General features: G+C 42.4%; 1 protein-coding gene across 6 annotated transcripts; it reads left to right on the top strand.

The window, feature by feature from the left end:
* Positions 1-18: 18 nt before the first annotated feature.
* On the top strand, positions 19-22,907 carry PTGFR (prostaglandin F receptor). Of its 6 annotated transcripts, none has more exons than XM_054834571.1 (3): positions 19-132; positions 2,122-2,969; positions 20,682-22,907. In XM_054834571.1, the coding sequence occupies exons 2-3, from the start codon at positions 2,181-2,183 to the stop codon at positions 20,985-20,987; spliced, it is 1,095 nt and encodes a 364-aa protein (XP_054690546.1). In that variant the 5' UTR covers positions 19-132; positions 2,122-2,180; the 3' UTR covers positions 20,988-22,907. The 6 variants fall into 6 exon arrangements, with proteins under 6 accessions (XP_054690546.1, XP_054690544.1, XP_054690545.1 ...); XM_054834569.1 differs by lacking the exon at positions 19-132 and adding an exon at positions 781-903; XM_054834570.1 differs by lacking the exon at positions 19-132 and adding an exon at positions 847-966.
* Positions 22,908-24,278: the final 1,371 nt, after the last annotated feature.

Below are 24,278 nucleotides of genomic sequence, written 5' to 3'. Positions count from 1 at the left end.
GATGGGAAATGAAGAACCTTTGGATCTCCAGCTTTACCTGTAGTATCACTAACTCCTCAGCTGGCTGTGTTGTCGTTGTATTGCTCCAGTGGAGAAATGGCCCAAGGAGCACCCTCAGCTCTACACAGTCTGGTAGGTGCAAGGGGCGCGTGTCTAGGGACGTGCACAGCTGCATCCCGTGGCACTATTCCCGGGGGCTACCCCTTCCTGAGCTCCCTGTGTGCTGGTGAAGGGGATGCTTGGGCAGAAGCACATGGCAAGCGAAGGGACGAGGCTGTGGCTGAGCAGAGACGGGGTCTCTTAGTTGCCCCATGAGCTGCTACTGCCAGGGCCGCAGCACCGCGGGCAAGAGCTCGGTCCTGCCCGGCCGGGGTGGCCTCGTCGCTTGGCGCTGTGATGTGACACGGCAGCCCGGCCGTCCTTGCCGGAGACCTCTCTCCGCACCCCGGCACAGCGAGGCAGGAGGCTCCGCGCTGGTGTGCGAGGGACGAGCTGCCCGCACCTCTCCCTGCTCCCGCGGCGGGGGAAGGCCTGAGTCCAGGGTTTCCAGCTCCCTGGGACAGAGCCGGGCTCCCCAGGGCTGCCCGAATCGCCCCGCAGCCCCTCTCCCGAAGGGCCGGGCAAAGGACCGCTGCAGCTAGCTGTGGGGGGCGGCATCGCCCCCGCGGAGGGACCGGACCGGGCAGCGCGACCGCCCCGGCGGCTGGAGAGTGGCCGGGCGGCGGGCGGGGACGGAGGGCGGGCGGCCGGGAGGGAAGGCGGAGGGAGGGCGGGCGGCGGGCGGCGCCGGGCGAGGAGGTGGGTGGCGGCGGTGGCGGCGGGCCGGGCGGCGGCGGCGGCGGTGGGGGGGGACACCGCGCTGTGCCGCCGCGCCTCTCCCCGGCGCCGCGGAGCGAAGCGGAGGTGAGCGGCGGCGGGCCGTGCCCGGGGCGGCGAAGGAGCGGTGGGCGCCGGCGAGGCCGAGCGGTGGGAGCCCTGCGGGATGCGAAGGCGCGGGGACGCGGCGCGGACCCGGGCGGGTTGGGGCCGGTACCGGCAGCGGCCGGTGGCACTTGTGCCCGGCGTGGCGGGCTCGCCCCGCCCCCGGCGGCAGCGGCGCGCACTTAAGGCGCTGGCGGTGGCGAAGGGGCGCTGCGGGGCGGGAGCGGCGCTGGCTCGGGGCGCTCCCCCGGTTCGCCCGGTGCTGCCCACGTGCCGCCGCGATCGCTCTCAGCGTGGCGGCCGCGCTCCGGGGAGGTGCCGTAGGGAAGGTGCCGTAGGGAAGGTGCTCCGGCCGAGGGGTTTGCCGGCTGCGCTCCCGTCTAGCAGTCCCGACTACTAGAAATACCTTTGGCTTCGGCACGGCCGGTGGCTGATGGAGCTCAGTAGTTGAGAGACTTGACCGTCTGTCTGTGTCCTGCGTTGTTAAAGCCTGCTCTTTTTTTCTGCGTGGGAAGTTTTAGCCAGCGGGAATGTCCTGAGAGTAGAGATGGGAGATAAAGTGTAAAGTAGCTTGCAGAATTGGCTTCTGAATAAGGGAGCGTCTAAAATACAAGTTTGTGCTTCGGTGAGGGAACTGGGGAGTTGGAGACTTCAGTGTTGGTTACGTTAAAGCTTTAAAACATTGAATTGTGAGAGGAGAATTACTTGGAAGATATTAGGACATTGTTTTGAAAATAAATGCTTAACAGTAGAAGAAAAATAGAGTGTGATTATCGTCTCAAAACATTTCAGTTTGAGTATTTAACTTTTGACTGCGGTTGGGCTGATAAATACTTTCATTCTAGACGTATGTTGCAAAAACATTTGTTTGTAGACGTAGTTTAACCACCAGCACATTTTGTATAGTTCCTCTGATGATATGCATGTGAGCATTATATATGTTATACATTATTTTGCATATCTTATATGCGCAGAGATTATAAAGATAATGTATGCTATGTTTGCATTATATAATACATGCAGATAATTGTTTTATCCTGTGACTGATGCACTTAAAATATGATGCCATATCATATCACTCAGAAAACCGGAAAATTAGATTTGTACCACAGACTAATATTATGGAATTTGTGCTTCAGATGTCATTTGAACAGTGGTATGCCTTTTACAGCGTGTGTATATTTGTTTTTAATGTTGCAGATGCCTTTTGATTGCAAGACTGCTGAAATGTTTTGAGGGCTGCCTCTCCTTTCCTAACCATGAACAGTTCAAAATCACCAGGACTGGCTGGATTTGGAATCTTAAAAAACACAACCTGCCACACGGAGAAGAAGATTTCGGTTTTCTTTTCAATAATCTTCATGACGGTGGGAATTTTGTCCAACAGTCTTGCGATAGCAATTCTCATGAAGGCGTATCAGAGATTTAGACAGAAATCGAAAGCCTCCTTCTTGCTTCTTGCTAGTAGTTTGGTCGTCACGGATCTCTTTGGCCACCTCATCAATGGAGCCATTGCAGTGTTTGTGTATGCATCGGATAAAGACTGGATTCGATTTAACCAGTCCAACATTCTTTGCAGTGTTTTTGGCATCTGCATGGTTTTCTTTGGTTTGTGCCCGCTCTTCCTGGGCAGTGTCATGGCTGTTGAACGATGCATTGGAGTCACTAAGCCAATATTTCACTCTACAAAAATGACTTCTAAACATGTGAAAATGATGTTGACTATGGTATGTCTGTTTGCTGTTCTTATAGCTTTGCTGCCTATTCTTAGGTTTAGAGCCTATCAAATTCAAGCATCGAGGACCTGGTGCTTCTATAAAACAGAACATGTTGAGGACTGGGAAGACAGATTTTATCTCTTACTTTTTTCTTGCCTTGGGTTACTGGCCCTTGCTATTTCATTCTTGTGCAATGCTGTCACAGGAATTACCCTCTTAAGAGTCAAATTTAAAAGTCAACAAAGACAAGGCAGATCTCATCATTTTGAAATGATCATTCAGCTCTTGGCTATAATGTGTGTTTCTTGCATTTGCTGGAGTCCATTCCTGGTAAGAGCCTAACGTGTTTGCCAATTTTTAATGCACGCCACTGTATAAAAGTTATACTTTTTTATCTCCAGGTTTTAAGGTGCTTTAGTTGTGATAACAGCTCCATTCACTCTTCAATGTATTAATTGTACAGTGTGTTGCCCGTAATGTATGTACTTACACATCTATAACAAAAATGGTAATTATTCTCCACTTCTGATCGTAAACAAAAAAGGTAGAGGAAGCAAAATGTGTAGGGACTGTGAGGACTTTATTTCTAGTGCTGTGAAACAGACAGTGGTAGCAGAATGGTGGCTAGAATAAATCAGAGCAAATATTGAGCTTGTCCAAAAATTCAGTGAAATCTTGGAGTGGCAAGTCTGTTTAGTCTGTACTGTGGTTCGTATCATTTTTTATTTATGGTAGTCTGTTAGTTGTTATTATTACGGTTTACTGCTACTTGTGAACTGTGTTATGGAAGATAGCAGTTAAGAACATAAAAATCCTCGGCTCCATTAGCAGGGTATTAAGGGCTTTGCTTTAGAGTCATGTTAAAAAACAGTGGTTGGCAGTGGGTTAAAATAAAAATTTGGTTTAGACCTGACCAAGCTGGGTTTATAATCCTAGCAAAGCTGCTCTGTGCGGTCGGTGGGCTTTCTCAGCTGTCCCGGCTGTAACTTAGGACTCCTTGCTGGTAACTGCTGGGACTCTTCCAAAGCAAAGTGTTGCTCATGCTAGCATGTGCTCTGTCCGTGAGCAGGTTCAAAGGAAGTGGGATTATGGTATGGGAAAGAATTTGATGGCTCCTGTTGTATGATGGCATTATAAAGCTGATATTAATTGTGATTCTTTTTACTGTAGTAAACCTGACTGAAGAAAATTTATTTTTTTTTACTAGAGTGAGAGAGGTTAAGTCACAAGTAATATGAAATCTTAATTTTTTTCACCTAGAAACAAGGTCCCATAGTTTTCCATAGGATATGAATGAGGAGCAATTTTGGTTTGAACTTACAAATATAGAAATTTAAATCTGAGATCTGAATCAGATCCAGCTGTAGCTCATCTACTTACTGCCTGCGGTATAGTATGGAGTTACCTGAACTAGTCTTAAATGAGATACTGCTCTTAGCCTAGCTGCAGCAGTAGGGTATATCTGGCAGGTAGCATTTAATTAATCCAGTATCTCAAACTTCAAGGAGAGAGTCTGAATAGAAATCTCTACCTCCCTGAAATGCACAAAAACTCTTTCACTTTTGTGAAGCAGACAGAATTTTCCCCTCTTCCTCTATTGATTTTCTAGACTTGCTCTGCAGCATACTTTAATTTCATGTTGGCTTTTGTCAGTGTCCTGGCCGTGTATAGAACATAAACAAAGTTGTCAGAAGAGTATAGTAAGCTTTTGCAGTGAACTTACTTCCAGTTACTTCCAGACACCCAGTCACCTCTGAAATTTGTCTGAGGCAAGCCACAGAATGGTTTTCAAAAAAAGCAACTCAAATAATGGTTTTACTTTTCGTAAGCAAACAGTATATTGTCCTCTGGTGGCATTTATTTTCAGATAAAATAACTGTCTTTAAGGTTGGAATTAATTTGATTTTTAAAAAGCCCTTGGGTGTCAAAAGAGCTATAGACTTTTTTAATTCAAAAGAGATACTTCATTTATTCAGCATATGAAGGAACACTAAATTGCAACTACTGTGGTTGTTTTTTCAGTGTTGGTAATTTTGTTATGCCTTTCAATTTTTATTAATTATAAAAACATAATTTTAAAAATCTTGACAATCTTTAATGAAATCACAATGCTACTTTTGTTAAAGTATTTAACTTTGTCTAAGTTGTAGCTGACAATGAATTATTCCAGCAGCAAAATTTTTTTTCAGAGCCTTTTCAGAACTTACCCTTTTCAGCAGCTGGTGATACAGACCAGTGAATGACTTCTGGCTTAACTTTGTACTTGGCAGTTTTGGGGAATGTGTTGCGGAGGGAGGCGGTGTGCAAGCAATTCTGGTTCATGGGGCGGCAAATCTGCCGGCGCTCTCTGTGCGTTCCGGGCTCGCCACGCTTTGCTTCTGGATCTCTTTTGAAATGAGATGAGTCAAACTGTCACCAAATTTAGCCTGGCAGTAGGGAAAATAGTTCTGCAATATGGACAAATTTACGTTAGGAACGAGAAGGTAAAAAAAAGAGTTAGTGTAAGGTAGGATTTAGTTCTTGAAACAAAGTTTCAAGTAAGTGAACAATTCGTGTTTTAGCTGGCAAGTTCACTGGTCTGGGAAATGCAGTGGGACGGCGTCCTTGGGAAGGTATTACACTTAGCTATTCGGATCGTAGAGTTTGCATCAACGTTAATTCTCTGGATTACCCAGTCTTTGTTTTGATAGTGTTCTGTTCGCTGAAAACAATCAGAATTGTAAGTGCAGTGTTAATTTAGCAAGCTTTATTGGACTGCAGCGGAGCATACAGATGCAGTGGAATAAAGCGTTGCCAGGAACGTACTGCTGAAGTCCTACAAAGAGATCCAGGGTTTATCAAGGAGTATGATTTACAATGATTTACTGGTCCAAATCTACTCATCTGATTTATCTGAAAGCCCTCAGGGCTTTTAATTTGTGAAATTAATGGTTTACATTCTATAATATAATCAGCATATACCAAAATAAGTATTTCTTGAAATAGGTATGAGCAGGTGTTCATAGGTGTTCTTATTTGGCAAAGTAGCTACATACATGCTTGTTTTGCAATCGTTTGCTTGTTTAATTTTTTTCTCAAAGCTAAATCTAGAAGTCAGTGTCAATCTTTGAATTGTGACTTTTACCCATGTTGTCTATCCCAAAGAGTATACAGAACAAAATGTTACATGAGAGTGAATTGCCTCAGTATAAACCAAAGCGATTAGAAACCAAACAAACCTTTGGAAAAGAAAGTGGAGGAGGACGATGCAGTTTATGCCACATGTGGTTTGCAGATACAAGAGTTTGGATTTATTTGGTGTGAGTCTCCATCTGACAGGGGTTTGCTTTGTTTATTTTTCTTCTGTTTTTAATCTAGTCTGGTGTTACGTCAATTGTCGTATGTGCATGGCTACCAAATACAGTCTATCCAATACTGTAATCCAAGTGCAGATTTACACGATTATTAGATTTAATTTTTATTTTTTTTCCAAGTGGAGTTCAGTCACTGTCCTGTGCTAAAAAAAAATCACCTTTAGGTGACATTAGAGGCACAAGACCCTGGATCGTCCTTTATGGTGTCTGGTGTGAAACTGAACTTGACTTCTGCACCTGCTCAGTGGTAGTGAACTTGTTTTGGTGCCTTTATGTCTATGTGTAAAAGTGTGTGTATATATATATATATAAAAACATTTATTATTATATGTAATATTATAATCAATCACCACCTCTATTTTAAGACTCCTGGAGATCTGGAGCGTTTTTCAGAAGCAGAGGACATGGCATGGCTCATGTGGAGCTCTGCCTGGGGCTGTTGGACAGGGACTTCCTCCTGCTTTCTCTTCTTCCTCCTGCTTTCTCTTCTTCCTCCTGCTTTCTCTTCTTCCTCCTGCTTTCTTTCCTGAAGCTCCATCTCATGTGTTTCTGAAAAATAAGCAACTTTTTCAAGTTTTCTGTCACTGTGTGGGAATCTTTCCTTAGTGAAGTACCAGAGTGAGGGTACTGCTTCTTCCCTTACGGGGGAACATTTATCTCCTTTCGAGGAGTAGAGAGTGGGAGGGAATTCACAAAAAAAGCAACCAGTGAAATTCATGAGTTTTCTCGTAATCTATGTAGTCAATGATTTGTAGAGGCACAGTTGTACTGACAGTCCAAATAATTTTGCTTTGTGATGGGTAATTCCAGGAAAATACATTCTGAAGATAGTAACATCAACTTCTCTGTGTAGTAAGTCATCTTTTTTCATCCTTGCTAGAGTCTTAGCCCTTTGCTAGGGATATGTGAATTTTGTTGGATAAATTTGGTCCCTAGGGCTTGGATTCCCAAAGCAAATAGTTGGGCTGGAGCATTTTGTGACAAGCATCTCTAATGAAATAGATTGTCATATAAAGCTGTTTTTTGGCTGTGACTTGATGTCTGGCCTGTCGTGAAACAGCTTGTTTTTGGAGCTTGCTCATATGAACAAATTCTGACTTCAGTACATCAAAATCTGTGGGGTTCAAGGGATAAACATATTTCAAATTTTGTTTTTGAAGTAACAAAGTGAACTCCCTGTAATTATGGATGGGAATCCATTATTCCAGAGTGAATTTATCTATGGGAATGAACTATGATATGGAGAAGTGTCTGATCTTTTTCATGTGTGGAACACAGTCTTAGCCCAAGAAAAATACTTTTACATTTAAATTATTCTTGTTAAGATCTTTTTTCCATGCAGTTATCTGATTGCTTTCGTTCCAGTTTTACCTCCCCTCTACTGCAGAAAATATCTGCTCCTTCTGTTTTTTTTTTAAAGATTTCAGCTATTTATTTCATATGATTAAATCAACTCTTAGTGGTTGCTTTTTTTACTGCCTAGATTAATTTCTAGCAGTCTCTTCTCATGTCATCTCTTCCCATTCCAATTTGTTATGCTAATCGCATCTCTCTGAACTCACTCTGACTTCTTCTGGTCCTCAGAGTGTCTCGTGCGATGAGGCTTGATGGTTGCTTTTCGTGCACCTAGGGCTGCATTTAGCTTCCAGTTCGCTGAATCACTCCAACCTCGAAGCCGCCGGCGCCGGCCCGAGTGGTCCTTCAGGGACTGTGCTGCTGGAGGAGGCGAGAAGGGCAGCGCTGCGCTGATGGGGATGCTCTCGGTGGAATGCGTACAGCGCTGCGCTGACGGGGATGCTCTCGGTGGAATGCGTACCTGTACCCCAGCCCAGCCCACCCTGGTTGCTCCACCCGGTATTTCAGGTGCTGAGACAGGCTCACGGTTGGTATGCGCTGAAGGACGTCGGTGGGTTGCAGGTTTTACGCTAACTAAATTCTAGGCCGCGTGGTTGCATACAGTATAAGGTACCTTGTTGCACAAGGCAATCCTCTGTGCATCTCATTTTAGTGTTTTTGTATGTGTGGTCATGTATATACACGCACAGTGACACTTTGCCAGGAATTCATACCCGTGTTACCCTGGAAGCATCTCCCTCCCTTCCTGTTTTCTGTATTCGTTAAGAAGCTGGCAGTTTAAATTTCTGTTATACTGCCTCATGCTTATATGTGCAACGGGCATCATGCGCGTGAGCTCGTAGCTTTGGCAATGCTGTTTGTATGCCTTCAGATATTGCTGGTTGTATTGTTCCTACAACAAAGTAGTTAAAAATTTGTCCCTTCTCCTGCTCTCTTGCGACTGGTGATTTTCATCATCAGAAAATGCAGCTGAGGAGAAGCAGACGCAAGATGTCCCAAGACGCAGGTCCGCGTTTTGCCAGTGAGGCCCTTGTCACCATGTACAGTACAGCCAGCCCAGATCTCACGGGTGGCTGCTCTGCACAAGTGTCTTCTCTTGCACTAGCGAAACACGTTGTCAGTCAGAGCTGCAGCCTCCGTGAGCTCGTTGTGCCTGCATAGGAGCTGCCAACAAGGAGAGTGACCTTTCCTTTTGAAAAAGAATAAGTTAGGCTTTCACTTTCCAGTCATCTGTTTCTGAAGACTGAAGGAGATACTCTTAAACATGTTTAGCTAACCTTGCAGCTTTGAATGCTGTTGTAAAAGTTACTTTCATAGGGGAAAAACACACTTTGGCTGTCTTTTTCAAGATTCAGATTTCAGAGAAGATAATCAATGATAATTGCTATGTTTGTGCTGGCTTTTGTCATTGAATTCTTGTCATGTTTTACTAGAATGGTTGTCTGTTGACACCATACAAAGACGGGATGTGTTGTCAGAGTAAAGAAGCTGTGGTTGGAGTTGGGTCTGGGCTCCGCTTCACACCCTGCCTGGGCAGGCTGCCGGGCACGGGGGAGGTGACCTGCTGCAGGACCTCCATGGGAATACCCGTGGACGTTGTCATTGCATCTCTTGGGCCGGGCGCAAGCCCGTCTCAGGTGCCCACTTCTGCCACAACGGTTTTAATAAATTAATCGGTTTCATAGGGAAAGGAAAAAAGCCTTTTGCTAGCAGAAGGCGTGCTAGATACACCTCTTTATCTCTAGTCCAAAGCATCGCTACACTAATGGTTATTGTCGACTGTGGGTTGTTATTTCTCTTCCAGGCCTTGCTGTGTTGGAAGAGGTCAGATCAGGAGCGGCTGTTTGAGTGAATAAAATGCTCCCTGAGTTCCTCTGGAAAGAAAAGTAAAAAAAATAAAAAAATCTCACATGGGTTTGCTCATCTTTCAAGCCACACTGGAAAAAGGGCTCTCACTCTCCCTGATATCATGGACTTTTGTTTGCCGAGTTTGTCAATACATCTGTTAACACTGCAAATTCAATTACTGTTCTTGCTTGAGTTCCTCTGAATGAGCTTCTGATACTCGCGGTTAAATCGCTGAAGTGTTGGTGTCATTCCTAATATTATGGCCCAAAATATATTTTGGATTAAGTAGCTGATTTTGGGGGTTAAGAGGAAAGAGAACACTCATTTTGATTGAAGTTTTTGTTAGTCTCAAGTCAGAATAGTCTTTTTAGCTTAGTTTCCTGTGGAATAAGGTTTAAGCAGCAACTGAGAGAATTCGAATGTGCTTTTGTATGTCATCATGAAAATACACCATGGAAAGAAATTGCAGGTGTTTGCAGAGAGAGAATAACAAAATTTAATACAATGCATTCACAAATTGAATCCACCTATTCAGATGTGTTTCTATGATACTAGAAACCCTTGGATAAGACGTTCATACCTTTTTCTGGTATTGGTTGTAGAGACCTTTCTTTTATTTTGGATTCTGAAGAGGCACACCTGGCAAATTTCCACCAGGTTAGATGAGAAATGGAATGAGCATCGTTTCAGAGTATACCCACCTGCTGATACTGAATTCCAAAGGTACTGTTTCAGTGTTCAGAATTGGTCTGTTCCTATTTCCATCTTTTACAGTTTGTAGAGATTTTATGGGCCTTAGCCTTTCTGAGAAATATGAATCATTTAAAAAAAATGTTTTTAAGTGTGGGCCAGGGTGTAGTTTATCATAGAGTGCTTAGAAACTCTATATTAATTGTGCCTATATTTGTAATTCAAGTGTTTATCTCCCTCTCACAGAAGTCAGGGAGTTAAGCAGCTGAGATGCTCTCTCAACAGGAAGAAAGTTCTGGAGAAGAAGTGGACAGTGGTCGGCATATTGTCCTGCAGTAATGATCTGAGCTGGGGAAGGAAGGAGAGCTGAGATTGACAGCTTGTCCTTTACCAGGGGCTTTTGGGGAAGCATAATTATAGGTCTTGTTATCTATGTTTGCTCGTGCTGTTTGGAAAAACTTACGTAAAGCCTTTTTCTGAAAATGCAGTGCCATCAGAGTGCAATGAGGTTGGTTTGTTTTGGAGAGAAAAAGTAGGGAATGCAGGTTTGCAGTCATGTGAGAATGTTCCATTTTCAAAACAACCTGGTCCTGTTTTTCTTTCAAAATTGCTTGCCACTTGATTTTTAAATTTATATTGTATATGGAATTAAAACATAAAGATTTATAAATTGAAACACAGTATTTCCTTCCAAATAGGTGTCAGTGACTTTCACAGAAAATTTTGATTTTTTTTCAATTTTGAAGTTGCCATCTCAAAAAATCAAATTCTGAAAACTTCAGCCAAATAAATTTGCCATTCATAACCTCCCCTTATTTATTTAGTTGGTAAAGTTTTTGGATTCTGTGCTTGATATTAAAAAGTAAGTCAATTTGATATACATTCCAGTTTGGTTTGATATAAGAGAATTCTTCCTATTTCCTAGATATTACACTTGTTCAGACTTTTCTTGCTTGAAAATATCATACACTGCATAACCATTTTTGGAAAATTTCATACATGAGATAACCATTTTTGGATGGTTATTTTAGGAAAGTTCTTTTTCCTGACTGTCTAAAGTCTTTAAATGGTAAACTTGTTGCCTAAAAGTCTCTGGGACAAATACACTCACATGGAACAACTCCAGAAACTCCTCCGTCCTCACCAGGTTTAACATGACAGACATCAGGGTGTGATGTAAATTCGTATGTTCTGTGAGATATTTATTACGTTACTGTGGTGTTAATTCAAGATCTTATGTTTTGCATGGTGATTATAAATGTTTCTAGCAGAAGTTACTTGTCTGAATAGCAATGTAGAATCCGTTCATGTCTGAGAGCGCACATTATTTGGATCCTCTTCTGGGAAATATGCTGTTCAGCTTTAAAACAGAGCAATAAGTCTTATTTCTTTTAAGACTTAAATTTTACATTAAAATATTCAGAAATTGCTGAATTGCAGCTGGTTACTTGGGTTACAGGCTCCCTGAGGAAGGAAGGTGCCTGTTTAGCGCGTGCATGCACGGTGCCTGCCGCAGCAGGAGCACGATCCCGTCCTGGGTTCTGTGTATGTGCTCTTACAAACAGTAATGGTCAGGTAGCAGAAGGCAGCAGAAAAGGTTTACACCAGGAGTTACAGTGAAGGTTTAGTAGTTGTGACTCATTCTTTTGGATTCATTCTCATATCGGACGAGACGAAATAGCTGAGCGGCTGAATGAACCTGAGCTGCGTTGTGGTAATACACTGTCTCAAGCCGAGGGATTGCTCTTATCTACTCCAGACAGAGCGGGGAGTGGAGAGCAGCTCATAAGCTCGCTCTTAGCTCTTTTTGATGAGCCATATGAAGACCTCATTCAGAGACGCGTGCCGAAGGGCGGGTTTGAATGGCGTTGGAGTTGTGTTTCTGCATGATTTCCTGAAGAAGGCTAAAGATGAGCCTTTGTGTAAGGGATGTCCTGAACCAGGGATGTCCTGAACCCTGGTTTTTAGGACATTAGGCGTCAATACTAAACTCACAGAAACCAAAGATTACTTTGTCATTGGAGAAATGGAAGTTAATGACTGATCTCCAGCTGGTCCCCTACTTGCTGTCCTGGACCTGTGTGCTGCCAGCAGCCTCAGGTGGCCTGAACCCTGCGTAAGCCGGCTGTGCACGGGCTGCACGGCCACCCCAGAGTTGTGGGGGTGAGGGAGGATGTAAAGGACGTAGTGAGTCTGCCCGTGAGTGACTTCATCACCGTGTAATGACCAACAGGACATAAGGATGTGGGGAGGAAGGTTGTTGTGCTGGCGGGGATGCGGCCGGCTGCGTTCCCCTCTGCCTCGCTGCACGGAAGGGTGTTAAAACAGATGGTGGAGCAGGAAGGAGGTGAGGATTCATGTGAGTGATAGCAGTTTCTTTTAGGATTTACAGTTCATTAGTGAGTTGGAAATAAAATTGAATCCACTTTTTACCAGGAGTGTGTGTTTGCAGTAGAAATAAATCACTCCTAAATGGTGATTTGATTTTTCTCTTCCCTCCCTCACCTAAAAGGTGGTCCAGCTGCACGGCAGTGCCTTTTAATTTATTTGCCAACATAAAAGAAAAAAATGATTGTAAATTATATATTCCAACTGGGTAAATATATTGCTAATTCATTAGCCCTCATATTTCCGTTGATAGCTTCTTAGTGTGCTTCTCAGTGTGCTTCTCCAGAATGATATATAGAATAAGTCACTTTAATGAAAGGAACATGTCACGTCTTCCGTTGCCTCCAGCCAGATTTGCAAATACTGCAAATCAGATAGCACCAAGTCATTAGGTGATTATGACTCCAATCCATCTTTAAAAAGATTTCATTTTCCTCCACTGTGTATGTTGCATACATGGTAAACATAAACATACATAAAATATAATTACAAGTTAATGTATCTTTTTTTTCTCCTTATTTTCCACCAACACCCATGTAATAAACCCCATAATTTCTCAGACAATTAAACTGAAGGTCTGACTCCATTGGTAGACAACAGAGTAGGTTCTTTGCTTTTTTTAGACCTGCTGTTACTTGAGGTCTTGCAGGCTCAGTCACACATCAGCGCCATCTGCATTCCTGAATTCTAGAAGAGGTGAAAAGGCCACGATATATCATGACTGACTCACGGTGAAATTCTTCTTCCTTCTTTTCACACTTCCAATATGTATGGGTATCTCTGGGTTTGGTGGTAGTTGCCTTGAAAGCCTGCATGTATGTGCCATTCCTCTGAAGCCAAGGAGTGACCTGTCCAAGGAACCCTTAGGGAATTCAGCCTAACAAATAGGAGAGAAATCAAAGAAATGGCCGGGTAAGAACTGGCAGATCCTTATAGAAGAACGTTGTCTTGCTCTCAAAGACATATTGTTTAACTGATAAAAATGTGGTTGTTTTCCAAATGAGTGACAACCTGAAAAAGCAAAGCAATAAAAGAGAAGTAATAGGGCATTTCCAGGGTTTGAAGCTTTACCCAAGTGACCCTAAAGGAAGAATGAATGGATCCTGAATACATACAGTGCCTAAATACTTATGCATATATTCCGTAAATACTTATTTGATTTGACTGTTTTTCTCAGGATGATCCTTATTATGCAGTACTAGAAATACTCTATTGTTTTCTGGTCCCAAGAGATCTAGCAGTTGTCCTGCAAAGTTTCTCTCAGCATTGCCGGGAAAGGAATATTTTAATTTTATCTGACTGTTTTGTACAAGAGATTTTTGTTGTAGGCCTTCTCGTTAGGCAGCAATAGGTTCCTTGCTCTATGGAAGCAGGCTTTCGTGTAACGTTCAAACATGCAGCTCAGGAAGCAGCTGGTTTATTTGACTTTGACACAGACACTGTGTCTCTTCATAATGAAGTGAGTCATTCACTGTTTTCAGCACTAAACTCTTCCCTGTCCATAGCCATTCCGCTTGCCTTTCAAATGGGTTCATCAATTAAGCTGTGAGAGGAATTACATTGAGTCAAAGTATTTCTAATTTTGAGAGGGTGGAAAGGAAAGAAGGAAAAAAGACTGCCAATCCAAGATAGAAATACCTGGATTCTCTCAGAGAAACGAAGAGGTGACCTGGAATGCTTCCTTCAAGCCCAGCCTGAATTTATGCAGATAGGTAATGTCTAAGGGGAAAGGTGACAGAAGAGAAAAGCTTCACTTTCAGTCAATGTTTGTAAGTTTATGCACACCAAGAAATCCTTCTCTTTATGAGGCTGACTTCGTAATTGCATTCCTGCCTTACACAGAGCATGGTAATGCCAAAGGCAGTTAATAAAACAGAAGTAGTGAGAATAATGTCATGGCAGTTTACATTTTTTTTTCCAGTAATTTTGACAGACTCTTCTATACATAAAAATCTCATTTCAAATGATGTTTCCAAATGCGTATTCAGACAGTATATTGCCGTACATAAATATTTTGCATAAAGCTGTAAAAACACAGATGGTGGAAATGTTACACTTTAATGGCATGGTGATGGAGTGCAATAGACTGCGAGTCCTCTGCAGACCTGAGCCTGCGTGAGGAGGGCAGAAAGCTCCGAAGAACTGAACAGCCTTAGCAAGGAGGGATCACATGGCGAGGTCAGATGGAGCCGGGCTGCTGGGTGGCAAAGACCCACAGAGCCTTAATTTAATGTCACGGCTGCAGTTTTGTACATATGCTGCTGGACTCTGCTTTCTCTGGCGTTCGGTTGACGTGAGATCTGCCCTGCCGGTTCAGAGGGGTGCTTGGACGTACCGTTTCAAGGCTCTGATCTTGCCAGCATGAGGAAAGGCACGTGTATCCTGAATGGGACCGTGTTCATGGAGCGGCAGCATCGGCTGGTGAGAAATTGCCTGGTCACAGAACCAGCTGTGTCTGAGAAAGGAGTATGAGAAATGATTTTCATTTGCTTCATGGAAAATGTTGTGTTTTCCTGTTTTCTCTATACTTTTTTGACTTTTATCACAGCAGTAGTGCTTTGGGAACACCTCCGAGCTCTGAGTGCCTTTAGCCTTACAATATCTCCAAAAGGTTTATGCAGCTCCATTTTAAGGGGGGGTAAATATGGAGCACATGGAGGCTAAATAAACTTCTACAAAATGTTTTTTTGCAACCTCAGCTACCTTTAGTCATCTGAATTTTTCCTGTTTCTCGTTTGGATTCTGTGTTTTCTGAGAGAGACTGCGACCCTGATAGGGTAAAGGTTTTTCTCAGACTGGCTGATGATAAGTAAGCTTGCATGTTTAAGGATGCACATCACGGCCGGTAGTAGTTACCATCCTTGATTTACCTGTTTTGGACTAGAACTTGATTTTGGGATGTAGACGCAGATTTTTCCCCAACTGAATAGTCAGCCAGTGAATCTGTTGATAATTTTTAGTGGCTTTATTATTTTTTCACAGAAGAGTACATGGGAGAAAAGGGGACTCCGTTTTTGCTGCTGATCCTGCAAAACTTCACACATGGAAGTGTTATACATCCCCTTAAAAATACCCTCTGGACTTTAATGTGGAGGAGAACTTGCTAACGCATTTTGTCTTCTCCAATTCCTTTTTAAGTACACATTTTAAAAATATAAAATCATTATGCTCAGTTAAAATTTACTTATTAGCCCAAATGATCATCTGGTATATACAAGTATGGTCCATGTTTTTCTTTTAAAAAAGGGGAAGGAAAACATTAGGGGAAAAACATGTTGCAGATGTATAACATAAAAAGCATTATGCGGCGTAAGTAGTACAGTGCGTGTACTAACATTTTGATGGCAGAAGTGGTGCGCTACCTATTTTTGACTTACATAGAATCACATAAAAAATAAAATGAAGCATACTCAGCTTTGTTGCAACAAATGCTTGGTTTGTATACTGCAATATCTATATAGCAATGTTATAGGCAATTTGCTGTCAGTGTTTATTTTCTAATGGCTGTTCTTAGGAGATAAAAAAATGGTACATAAAATATGAAGATAGATACCTTTTGATTTCTCTGTCCTCTTTTGCAAATTTTTTCTTAAAGTTTGTGTTTATAAAGTACTACAAAGTATCTTCTGTCAGCTCTTGCCTATAGCAGACTGCAGCTTCTTTGTGGCATGTATGAATAATGGCGGTTCCAAAAACTTCTGGAAATTCAAAACAGTTATATATTTTTTGTTTCCATAGAGTGGGACATAGTGAGTAGAATACTGCCTTGAGCGCTGCGTGGTTTAGGAGAAGGGGATGTGCACCTCTGGATTCGACACAGGCATCAGTGACAAAATGTAAATACTCTGCAAATACTGCAAAGAACATAGACTTTCTTCCAGTAATGGCAATTCTCAGAACTGCTTGTAATGAAATCCAAAGGAAGAGGAAGAGGTTTGGGAGGGTCTGCAAGGTTCCCACAGGGAAATGGAGCCTGGTGGCTGAGCCACAGAGGAAGAGAATTTCTGATATTTGTTTGCACGTAACAAAATCGGTCTGTCTGCTCTGCTTTCCGTGCCAGTCTCTTGGTGACTGGTTTTTATGCAGTTTCCTGAAGTCTAGGATAGAACCTGGATTTAAAGCCTGTGTGCTGAAATGCATCAAAGTAGTATTACAGTTTGCCCTGTTTCCTAACTATCTGTAAAGTCTGCTTCTTGTTTTGACTGGCTGTCCTTGAGTACTAACAGGAATGTGACTAAGCAGCACTGCCATTTAGCTTATTAGTTGTTCTCATATAATTGAGATCCAATTGGAAGGGAAATTAAAGACATGCTGTTTGTATTTGGAGAGTGGTGTGAAGTTTTGGAGCAATTTTTTTTCAGTTTGTTGCACTGAGCTTTGTCGCTAAGGGAAATGGCAATTCTCCGATGCTATCTGCTAGATGCGAAATTGTAGAAGTCAACAATTTCAAGATGTTTTTAAAACTTTTCCGTCAGACCTTCTGGATCTTGCAAAGTGAGCTTTGGTTCTAGTGAAGCCTAAAATTGGACAAAAAGGATGGAGAAGTTTAATGTATTGTGGCAAGTCCTTGCTTGACACAAATTTGATTTCTCTGTATTTATTTTTAGGGACAGCGAATTCTCAGGTCTTTCCTTAAACCAGCAAGGACTAAGATGAGTCAGAGTAACTTTATACCTTACAAGCAGGCAGCCTCGGTTCAAAAAGTCACTTTTAGAGTTATACTTTCGTAGTTACTTTCCTAAAGAAAGTTTGAATTGTACTGGTTACACCATGTGATACTTTCATTTCTTTGCAAACCAGGGAGAGGTACTACAGCTGTGTCCATGTAAACATTGTATAACTCGGCAAAACGCTACTTGGATTTTTACATTTCTAAATATGTTAGAAAATGTCATGAGTTGCGTTTATTATTTACCAGCTGGGGATTAATTTTTTGAGTCATACTGCTGAATCTGCATTAATATTAAATTCAGTTGTAGAGATCAAAGGCGACCAGATATGATGCAATCATGTTGCCTCGTCCCGCTTCCCCGCTTGTGTACTGCTGCCTACAGAGGACAGAATTCTGTCATCACGCTAACCTGGTGGACCTACAGGGAAGGAAAAATCAGTCTTTGAATTGGTTTCTTGACTTTGAAGTAATTATTGAACAGTATTAGTCAAATAAGAAGAAAAGAAGTGCCCTTGGGTGCCTGCAGAGGAGGTCGGGCTCTCGGAGGTCAGCTTAGCACTGCAGCAAGCGCTGGTTGCAGTTTCTGAGCCGGTGACTTGTGCCAGTTCAGGGACATGACTTTCTCACGCCTAGGGAGCAAATGCCGACTGTCTGCATGTTTTGATTCAGTAAACAGCTGGTAGTGTATTTGGCCTTTTTATAATTTATGATTTCAAAATGACTTTGGAATAGTATTTTAAGAATTAAAAAATTAAAAAGAAAAATTAAAGAATTGAAAAGAAAATGTGATAGAAATAATAATTTATATTGACCTTGCTCCATTCTACCCCTATTCAGCTGGAGTTTAGGGTCTTGTTCTAGAAATCATCAGATGGCTTTTTAGAAAGGCTCCAGTAGCCGGGACATGGTCTCCTCTTTGCCCTCTCTTTGCACGCACTTGGCTTCAGTTGCCTGCAGTTTTCCGACATGTTTTCTTGAAAGATGTGGAAGAGCTGCCAGTGCAGTGCAGGCTCTTTGGAGGAGTGAGAAGCTATCTCACTTCGTACCCAGAGACAATGTGATGGTAACATGTCTGTCACTACCGCTGCTCTGCCGCAAGTGTTTTGGGATAAAAATGCTCAGGAATCTCTCGTGCTTGAGGTTGGGCTGAGATTCTCTTAGTCCAGGCCTATACAGAAACCTTAGCCTCTCAGAACTTCAAAAAGTTGGGGTATCATTTTATGTTGGTTCTAGTGATACGAGAAAGGAATCATTTTTTTATTTCTGAATAACACTCCCAAATAATATAACTAACATGGCCAGAAAATTCTTATTTTATGAAACAGCATTGTAGATAGGGTAGATTTTATCTTATTATTTCCAATACAGGGATACACAGCTGAGTTGCTTAAGCATTTAACTATGTACATAAGCTGTACTTGCTACTTATGAGTTCAGCTATATTATTTTTTTACATGTCAGTATTCAGAAGAGGTCACTTAAATGTTTTGGATGAAGCTTCTCCAAGTATCAGAATCCATAAAATTATGTATCAAATGTTCTTGTTGTCTTGATTTACATTATGTAAATCCATAACCAAAACAGAGGTACTTTATGTTGAGCCAGCAAGTCAAACAGCAAACGAATGGATTCACTTAGAGGTGATTACTACTAAATGGAAAGGAATCTCACAAGTTTGCTAGATAACATGTGAGAAAATAGCACAGTTTTACAAAGTCGGGATGCCATCTTTTCCTAGATGGCAATGTCTGCTGCCTCCTGCTCCAGGCATGAAATTCCCGGATTTGGCATTTATGAACTTTGCAGAATGCAAGAGAAGAACCACAAACCACAAACAAAATATTGAAGTACATCACGAGGCAGATTAGGAAGCCGTATGTCTGTATTAAGTCAAGCGTAGGATGTATCCGAGAAGAACATTGGTTTATGAGCTCTGTTGTGCTGCCATTTGCTGCCCGATCCGACTTGCATGAGTAAGGAGTACTCCCTCTGAGTCTGGCTGGTGGTGTTGGACCTCTAATAAATAAAATGTAGGACTGTCCTGAGAAAACATCCCGTGCAGAAGCCAACGGAGTTGTCCAAGTTTGGGTGAGCTGCTGATGCCAGAGAGGAATGTGCCCAGCAGTTGTGGGGTGAAAAGCAGATTCAGGGAACTGACTTGTGTTTGTGTTGGCTCGGTGCTCAGACATTCCTCCTCCTCCTCGCACCAGTTCCCAGCTGTGCTTCTGCCAGTCTTACCAGCTTCCTTAGGAATGTTCCTAGGGGCTCTCTTCGCTGCTCCCATAGATGTCCATACAGAAATGCTTGATCAAATGCTTAATCAAACAAGTACAGTCTCCTTTTATGCGTTCACTCTGCTCCACTCAAGTTCAAACTCAGATGTGATGACCTGCAAGCTATAGGTGGGGCCTAGGAATACAGAGAAGCATTGAAAAAGGGGTAAAATAGGTTTGCTGGGATCTTGAGCGGTAGTTCAAGAAGAAGTTCTCATTGTTCATTATTATTTTTTAGGGGTTTTTGGTTTTGTTTTTTGGGTTTGGGGGTTTTTTTACAATGTATGTTTGTGAAAATGCGACCCTCTGCACTCAGACAGACTGACCCTACCTCTCATCGCCCAATAAATCAGTGTACCCATAGCATCAGTTGTAAAATATCCCGTTTCTTAGTTAAATAACTGTATCACTTTAAAGGCTTTGGAACTCAAAGCCTTACAGTGTTTCATCTTTCTACCAAAAAAGTCTTCATGTGCTTTTAACATTAATAATAGAGAGAGAGAGAATTTACCGCCCTCTGGCAGATTCCTGGCTTTGCAGAGTCAGGCTTTCTTCACACAGGAACTCAGGTTACAAAACCTCAGTGGCAGAAAGCCTGCAAAGGAGGGCTCTGCAGGGCAGGAGCCCCGGCGGCATGTGCTTCGCTAGGGCTGGTCTTCCAAAGCCTAGGTTGTGGCTCTGCAAAGCAGGGAGGCCAGCCACAACTTACTGGGCTGGGGTAGCTCTTGGGTACCCTCTGCCAGAAGCAGTCCTGCTGAGCCGTACTGGAAGACTAATGCCTCCACCCGTGTGAAACTGTTGGCTCCGGCAGCGTTGCTGCTGGTGGAGGTCTGTCCATGCGCAGCACCTTCACAGGTGAATGAAACCCCCTGTGTCTCCACTGGCAAGAGGAGGGGTGTCAGCGGCCCCTGTCACGGCTTAAATTTTTCTAGAATCCTCTAAACCCTTTGGTGTCAATAAATTGTATTGTGTTGCAGCTTAAAACATGTGAATCTTCTTGATGGAATCAAGGTGCTGTATTCCTTATGCAGACTTTAATTTGGAAAATGTGAAAAAATAAATACCTTCCATAAAAATGTTCTGACCTAGCAGTGGCCTCTATCCTTGAAAAAACTCATCCCTGGAACAGTGTCGGCATGCTTTGTTAGCTCAAATTTGGGATAAGTCTTTTATTCTTTGCTCAAATCAGTCCCTGGTTTTGGAGGATATTCTCTGGCTGGTTGCCATCCTCTGCTCAAGGTTCAGTAGAAGTAGTTCAGCAGAGACATATGTATGTCCTATGTAAAACGTCAGAGGATTTCTAGGATGATAAAATGTTACATGCTTGCAATTATTTACTTTGCAATTGGGATGCATTGGTGCTGTGAAGATAAGAGTTAATGCTGAAACAATCATCTCGCTCATTTACATGCTCTCTTGGTGTAATTTTTTGATGTATAATTTTAAAATATTCTATTTTCAGGTGGCAATGGCCAGAATTGGGATAAATGAGAGTCGTTCCAAGGAGAACTGTGAAACAATAATTTTCGCTCTCCGAATGGCAACGTGGAATCAGATTTTAGATCCCTGGGTGTACATTCTTCTCCGGAAAGCCGTACTTAAAAATCTGTACAAGATCACAAGGGGATGTTGTGGTGTGCACATCATAAACTTGCATATGTGGGAACTGAGCTCCATCAAGAATTCTTTGAAGGTTGCAGCAATATCTGAGTCACCAGTAAGTTCCAAACAAATAAATCTACAGCCGCTCAGCTCTACAGGCCAATAAAGTTAAACACAGTGTACGAAGAGATGATGGAGGCAACGCTCGTGCACGGGCAAGGTCTTAAAATTAATTCTGAGGCTCAGTGGTTTGGCATTTGTTTTAAATTGTGAGTGGTTTGCTCTTGTTGCTTACTGGTTTAATATTGCTACTTCAAAAGATGCACTTGAATGTTTTAATTCCCTTCAGAATACACCCCTTCCAAAACTGGTAGTAGAATGATAAATCATCCTGTAGTTCTCCCTTCCAGGTACTAAAGTGAAGAGAGTTCCTTCTAATAGTCCCCACCGAATCCTTTACCTTAGCAGCCTTCTTAAGAACACACGCAAGTGCAAAAGCGATCTCTAAGGTGATTTTTAAAAGGGGTGGATTTTACCTGCCAGTGATACCCCCAAACCCTTTGCTGAGTCACTGCTTCCTGGGGTAAAGTCCATAAGGGTATTCTGTGCTTCTAGGCATTGAATTTTCCAGCTGGACACATGAAAGGCATTTTGCTTGTGCCCAGCTCATTAAAAGATCCAGTTTGCTTCGTTCATTGACTTGACCTCTTAATTGTTTACTGTTCCATGAATTTTTGGGAGAGCTGCAGACTTCACCAGTGTAAGCATTCCTTTCAAACCACTGACAAAACACGAGGTTCCCTGTGGGAGCACAGAAGCAGATTGGCTCAGCTTGCTTACAGTTACATTTTCCTATCTATCGGTGAGTTTTTAGTCCTTTCAACAAATTTGGTTGAAGTTAACAGGCATAAAGCTCTGGGTAGTCTGTGAAAAGACTGGGTTCTTTTTTTTCCCCCCAACTGAAGGCAGTTTCTTGAAGCGTTCCCCTAATGCATATACTGAAATGCTCGGGAGGTGCCTCTGCTTCATTTGCAGAAGGTCACGCGTGTCTCGTGAAAACTCTGTGTGGCCAAATGAGCACCTCTGCGGGGAACTGCACTGGGAGCGGGGTTGTGGTTGTGAAAGCAAACTGCACGCTCCGGTTTTGCGGGGTCTGTGTCCGAAGAGCTGAGGGCATTCAGTATATGCGAGGGTGCCGGAAAGTTTTCAGGACTTTAAACAGGAGGCCCTTCGCCTTTAATGCTGCTAAAAGAAGCTTTGGGTTTTGTGACTGTATTCTGTTCAGAAGCAAAAATGAGAGCATCAGAGACTTTGTAGCAGAGGGATTGTTTTAAGATAGAAATGTTTATGTTGTTTTTGCCTACCTAACTTCAAATAACTCCATTAGTGAATTGCTGGTATATTTGGACAAAGCAGTTAAAAACTGATTCGCCAAGAAGACAGTCCGAGGGACCAAAACTATTCACAAACTACAAATTCATATTGTATGCGAGAATAGTTTAAGTCAGAAAATAAAAAACCCGAAAGGTTTAAATACTTCAATTTTTTGTTTTAAAAGCAATTTCCTTTTTGTTTTAAAAAGGTTGAAAAATAAGTGGGTTAAATAACCCGGTAATGACATGAAATGGCTTCATTTACCCTAAAGAATTTCTGTATGTGATTTATTTCCTCAGTCACAGAGCTGATAAACCATGGGCAGGTTTGATGCTGGTATAAGCTCAGCACTGTTGCTTCACGTGGGTTCTGCTGAAATCTGGAAGCGTTCAGTCAGTGCTTGGTTTGGCTTTTTCATTACATAGAATGTGATGCCAGTGTATCTGTTGACATAAATTATTTGTTCTTTGTGGAAGATTGTTGTTTTAGCAGCTGCAAAAAAATGTTGGTCCGTAAATTGTTGAGATATTTGATCCGTGAATGAAGCTCATCAATGTTCCATTTTGTTATGTGAATAAATGTAGTTTGTGTAGTTCATACTGGTTGACTTGTAAAACAAACAAAAGTTTATATGTATATGTGATTTCTTATATTTTGTGTACTAATACATATTGAATGTAAATTGCAAAGCCTCATTAAAGTTCTCAAACTGTATCTTGAGAGTTATGATATATTTGTGTAACAGATCTGAAGCTGCTGAAAATAATCCCTATGACAAAAAACCTTCCGGTGGCTTCAAGCCAGCCACTGCCGTTCACACGTGTGGTATCAGTTGTGAAGGTCGGGAGGAGGACAGCGAGAATTCAAATAGGAGGTGCCAGTGTTTGCACACTTCGTTGTCACTGCCCAGTGCAGTTGGTGGTCTGAGGCAGACAAGGTCAAGTTCTGATGATCCATGCTTAGAAAATGCAAATAAAAGTGGAGCTGAGGGAGTTCGGTGTTTGGAATGAAAGTGTTTTTATCCAAATATCTGCCGACATGTTACACAGACTGTGATAAGTTTCACATACACTATGAATCCGGAAAAGAATGTGAGTTTTGCTCTTAATATTTTATCTTGTCCAGTGACGTGGTAGCCTGCAGAGGCAGCTCAGGATGCAGTCACCCAAGGATCTGTTCCCACTGCAAGTGATTTGATTATCACTGAGTTTCATCTCACAGGAGAGCCAGCAATGTGCTGTGTTGTGTGATTAGCAAATTATATGTTTTATGGAATATGAGACTATAAAAAAATGGGACAGCTTCACACTAGGATCTGAGTATTCCCCAAAGGGCAGTCTGCTTAGCAATGTGCTGATGATGTCTTTAGAGGTTGGCTAACGATGTGAACAGTCACGAGCTGCCTGTTTACTGCCAGGCAGTAATTAGTGTCTCCAGAGCAGGCAGGGGCAGTAAGTGTTCTGGTGGGAAGAAAGTGAATCTCATTTCTGACTAATGACCGAGGAAATCCTCAGGGTGGGAGAGTATTTTAATCTAATTGGGATCTGAAGCAATGGCAGGCTATATAGGAAAGCACATTATCCTAAACCGAGGTCCTAGCCTGGGCTGAATCAACCTGCTGAAGCAAACAAAGCATCGGTAACAAGTTTCTCATCACAAGGACTGGGCAAATATCTGTAGTTTGGTGCAAAGATGGAGAGCAAGGTTCAAGGTCTTTTCGATCTGATTCTTGAGGCAAAGTGTCCATCTTGTGTGTTTAATTTCAGATATTTGTATATAAGTGTTCTTATTACTTTATTCTGCTGTGTTAGGAATGATTTCAGGAACAGCAATACGTACCAGTTCTATAGCCATGGTGATCCTTTAGGACAAGATGTTGGGACCCTTCGGATGCGCCTTGCCTGCCGACGTGCTCCTCCAGGATGTTACCGGTAACGCAGCACACCGCTGGTGAACTGCACAGGTTGGCGTGAGATTTAATTCTCAACATTTGGGTCCTGGGAAAAGCACTGAAATCTCAAGGGAGTTTACAACGTCTATCGTGACTTTTGTTGCTTCCTAAAAAAACCCAGACGCTTTTCAA

The sequence above is a fragment of the Grus americana genome, chromosome 8 (genome assembly GCF_028858705.1).
Source record: "Grus americana isolate bGruAme1 chromosome 8, bGruAme1.mat, whole genome shotgun sequence".
Classification (NCBI taxonomy): domain Eukaryota; kingdom Metazoa; phylum Chordata; class Aves; order Gruiformes; family Gruidae; genus Grus; species Grus americana.
This window is presented reverse-complemented; position numbering and strand designations above follow the sequence as displayed.

Coding starts and splice junctions, on each gene's coding strand:
- PTGFR (XM_054834571.1), top strand. CDS start 2,181: ATGAACAGTTCAAAATCACCAGGACTGGCTGGATTTGGAATCTTAAAA. Junction 2,970..20,681: donor TTTGCTGGAGTCCATTCCTG/GTAAGAGCCTAA, acceptor TTCTATTTTCAG/GTGGCAATGGCCAGAATTGG.